Below are 4454 nucleotides of genomic sequence, written 5' to 3'. Positions count from 1 at the left end.
AAGTGCGAATGTTAAATTAGGTTGACATATCAACCGTCGTAAAACCGCATTAAACAATGTCACTTAGTGAGATGTAGTGTTTTTCAACATTACAAGTCGGGAACTACGATATTTAATGTGAAAGCGCATGAAACCGTCGTAATCTTGTAGAAAACATTGTAAAGTTGCGAATAAAATGTTTTCTAACGATAGAAGTGCGAAGGTTATGTTAGGTTGAGTTATGTTAGTTTAAGCTAGGTAGCGTCGTGAAACCACCAAAAACGACGTCATCTAACGAGATAGTGTTGTTTTATTGCGAGTACGAAACTGCGATAGGTAAAATGTTGTGAAAGCACACAAAACGGCATGAACAAGCCAAATACTGCGTGTTCTACCGTTACAAGTGCGAAACTGCTATATTGTGATATTCTCGTTAAAGCGCATGCAAGCATCGTGAAACCTTCAAGAACAATGTCATTTAGCGAGATACAGCGTTCTGTACTGCAATAAGTTGGTGAAAAACTGTGAGGTTATGCAAATTTCATTTCATTTCATTTATTTATACTGTTAGCCCAGAAGTGGGCCGTTACAGGGTGGAAGTACAAACAATTATTTGCAAAAAAGAAGTACCGTACAGGTCTCGAGATAATTTCTCGGTACTATTGTGACCAGCAACTCGAAGTTATACATAACATACATAAATGGAACACACATGCGATGCAATACATACGCGCAGAACAGCACATGACGCATTTGAGGCGGCACTTTTGCACCGCGCTGAAGATTTGAAAGACAACTACTGCAGGACCATGCAACCAACAAAAAGTACACACACACACAAAAAAAACATATGTCACTGTTATTCGGAAAATAAACGTTTTAGATTCTGTTCAAATGATGTAAGCGAGGAACAACCAATTATAGACTCTGGCAGCATATTCCAATCTTCAATAGCACGTGGAAAGTAACTGAACTTAAAGCAATCGTTACGTGGGACTAGGGGTGGTATATACATATTATGGCGATGTCTGGAGTGTTCTTGTGTGTTGACCTGGAAGTAATCTGAATAGTTTAGTTTAAATTGATTATGAATTAACTGGAAGAGGAATTTCAGACGCTCAATCCTCGTCCTAAGTTCAGGACTATCCAGTCCAGCTTTTTTACAGAGTTCAGTAGGAGAATGATGTCGGCTATATTTATTAAAAATAAATCTCGCACCAAGTCGCTGTATTTTTGTTATTTTATTGCAGTTTGTCTTTGTGTAAGGGTCCCAGACAATTTTAGAATATTCGATAATGGGTCTGACAAGAGTTTTGTAAGCAAGACACTTTATATCAGATGGGGCGGTATAAAGGTTACGTCTAAGGCTATACAATGCCTTGGTAGCCCTGGAGCATACATTATCAATATGAGTGTTCCACCGGAGGTCGGGCGTGAACCATAACCCAAGATATTTATAGTCTTGTACACGCTTGAGGAAAGCATTGCCAATCTGGTAGTTGTAATCTAGAGGTGCTTTCTTTCTAGTTATAGTCATAAAGACTGTTTTTTCTGTGTTCAAACTCATTTGCCATTCTTCGCACCAATCCTTTATTCTTTGAAGATTGTTGTTTAGATTAACTTGGTCATGTTCAGTCTCGATTCTACTATAAACAACACAGTCATCGGCAAACAACCTTATCGGGACCGTAACGCGGTTTGGTAGGTCATTTATATATAACAAAAATAAAAGGGGACCCAGCACGCTCCCCTGGGGAACTCCAGAATTCACTGCAACTGCTCTAGACTGTTTATTTTTTATTTGAACAAACTGCTGACGGCAGCTGAGATAGGATGAAAACCATTTTGTCAAGTGACTATTTTGAAACGTTTTGTCAATTTTAAACAGGAGCTTTGAGTGCGACACTTTATCAAATGCCTTTGCGAAATCCAAATATACCACATCAGTTTGACCACGCAAATTGATTGTTTTTGAAAGATCATGAACAAATCCGATTAACTGAGTTGTTGTAGATAAGCCTCGGCGGAAGCCATGCTGCTTCGAAGATAATAGATTGTGCGTATCAAGATAGGACATCAAGTGTTTGTTAATAATGTGCTCGAGTATCTTTGAACATGTACTGATAAGGGAAATAGGACGGTAGTTGCGCTCGTCTCGAGAGGAGCCACTTTTGTGAACAGGGGTAATTTTAGCCTGCTTCCACACTAGTGGGAAAGAGCCACTGCGCAGGGACGACTGAAATATTTTTGTAAGGAAGCGAGCCGCCCATTCAGCGTATCTGTACAGAAATTCGTTTGGTATACCATCAGGGCCGGGGGTTTTTCTTGTATTTATATTAAGTAAAAGATTTAGGACACCCTCTTCGCTAATTACCACATCATCGATCGGCCGCTGCAATGGTGACGTAGAAAACTCGGGCAAAATGCCATTATCATGAGTAAACACAGAAGCAAAAAAAGAATTGAAATCATCAACACGTTGTTGAGTAATTTCAGGTGGCCTCGGAGAGCTTGCTGGGGGAGTTACAAAGCGCCAAAACCTTGAGGGGGCTTCCTTCAAGTATTTCGTCAATGTCACATTGAAAAACCGATCCTTGGACTGCTTGATCAGACGTTTCAGTTCTTGTCTCATTGAAGAAATGCAAGCTGTTCCTTCAGGGGTACAATTTTTTGCACAAGATTTCTGTTTCCGTTTTAGTTTTCTTTTTGTGTGAATGATTTCTCTGGTGATCCAGGGATTGGTTTTACAAATGCGTTTTCTAATCCTAGGTACATAGCTGTCTATGCACTTCCCTACAACAGTTGAAAAGAAATGCCATAGCCTATCAGTGCTGCAGTCAGTGTTGTAAAGGACCTGAAATTCATCAAAGGACCTTTCAAGATAGTCCAGAATAGACACATCATCAGCCGCCATAAAATTCAATACAGTGCTAAGTGTGGGTTTACCCAAGGTGTCTGGGGACAATGCTAGGTGAGTTACTACCATTCTGTGGTCGGATAGGCCTTCTACAACTTCACAACGGCTGAGTAACGGCAACAGCTTTGGGGACACAAAAACCAAATCAAGGATAGATGACCTTGTAGTCCCTATCCGAGTAAGTTCAGTGACAGTTTGCGTTAGCCCATAGCAGAATGCCAGCTCCAGTAGTTGCTCAGCACTTGCAACCTGTTCCGATCCAGGAGACTGGGATAGCCAATTAATATCCGGAAGATTGAAGTCCCCTAATAATAATACGTTATCTTGGAGACTAAAATTAGAATCCATAAAATTTCTTAGCTTTGCGATTATATCAAGAGAGGAATTTGGCGCTCTATAAATCCCTCCAATATACACAGTTCGCTCGCTGAACCCACACCTAATCCACAACATTTCTATGTCATATTTATCATCCAACACTGAAAACCTAATGTTGTCTTTAATAAGAAACGCAACTCCACCACCCCTTCCTTGCCGGTCTTTTCTAACAATTGTGTAACCTGTAGGTGTTACTTCAAAATCTGCTACATCCGTGTGTAACCAAGTCTCTGTTACGACCATTATATCCGGTTCATGCTCCAGGATTGCGGCTTCAACTGCATCAGCTTTATTCAGCAAACTTCTGGCGTTTACATTAATAACCTTAACAGATGCGGTCGGTATCGATTGGCGTCAGTCAGAGCTGGTAATACCTGGGCTAGCATACCTGAATCGCTCGTTGGTAACCTCATTCCAGCCATAGAGAACGTTGTTTACTTTCAATTAATCGATGATTAGTTTAACCTTTGCTCCCTTTGCTCTTTCATCCGCTGATGAAATCCATAGTTGTTTTCTGATTTCAACTACTAGTTTAGAGTAATCTTCGCTGATACTGAATTGTGTCCCCTTGAGGTTGCGGCAGTTTTTCAGTATTTTGGTTTTGTCCCTGAAGTCTCCTACTTTCAAGATGACTGGACGGCTTCTTCCAGGTATTTTCTTTCCTAGACGGTGAATTCTCTCAATGGAGCTACACTTTGAGTCAAGTAATTTGTCAAAGATATCGTCATTCACCTTGCTTAAGAGTACTGCCTCATCCTCAAATTCTTCTTCTTCCACTCCGCGTACTAAAAGGTTGTTGCGTCTAGAACGATTATCTAAATCATCGATCTGCCTGGCAAGAGCCGTCAATTCACTGTCATGGCGACCAACACTTGATTCTATCATTGTAAGCCGGCTCTGTATTTCACCCAACCCTTCAAGTTGTTTTTCAATAGTCTGGAGCCTAACATGCATGTCGGAAATGCTGGCATCCGTAGATGTCTGCTTGACCTGAATTTCATTAACTTTTGCTAGTAGTTTAGTCTGGTTACTTAATATTTCCTCCAGCATTTTTTCAACCTCGGGCCCAGGATTTTCCTCTACGTCACCGGACAACTTCAGTAACAGGCTTACAACTGAAACACAGTCATTTAAGCAACCAAGAACAGTGTGTGGACACGGCAGCACAATCAGGCAGGTA

General features: G+C 40.8%; 1 protein-coding gene across 1 annotated transcript; it reads right to left on the bottom strand.

The window, feature by feature from the left end:
- Nucleotides 1–3718: 3718 nt before the first annotated feature.
- On the bottom strand, nucleotides 3719–4228 carry LOC142786890 (uncharacterized). The gene has a single exon (XM_075884586.1). It carries the CDS (start codon nucleotides 4226–4228, stop codon nucleotides 3719–3721), a length of 510 nt encoding a protein of 169 aa, XP_075740701.1.
- Nucleotides 4229–4454: the final 226 nt, after the last annotated feature.

The sequence above is a fragment of the Rhipicephalus microplus genome, unplaced genomic scaffold (assembly GCF_043290135.1).
Source record: "Rhipicephalus microplus isolate Deutch F79 unplaced genomic scaffold, USDA_Rmic scaffold_37, whole genome shotgun sequence".
NCBI lineage: Eukaryota > Metazoa > Arthropoda > Arachnida > Ixodida > Ixodidae > Rhipicephalus > Rhipicephalus microplus.
Note: the sequence above shows the minus strand (reverse complement) of the source record. Positions and strands in the feature narration are given on the sequence as shown.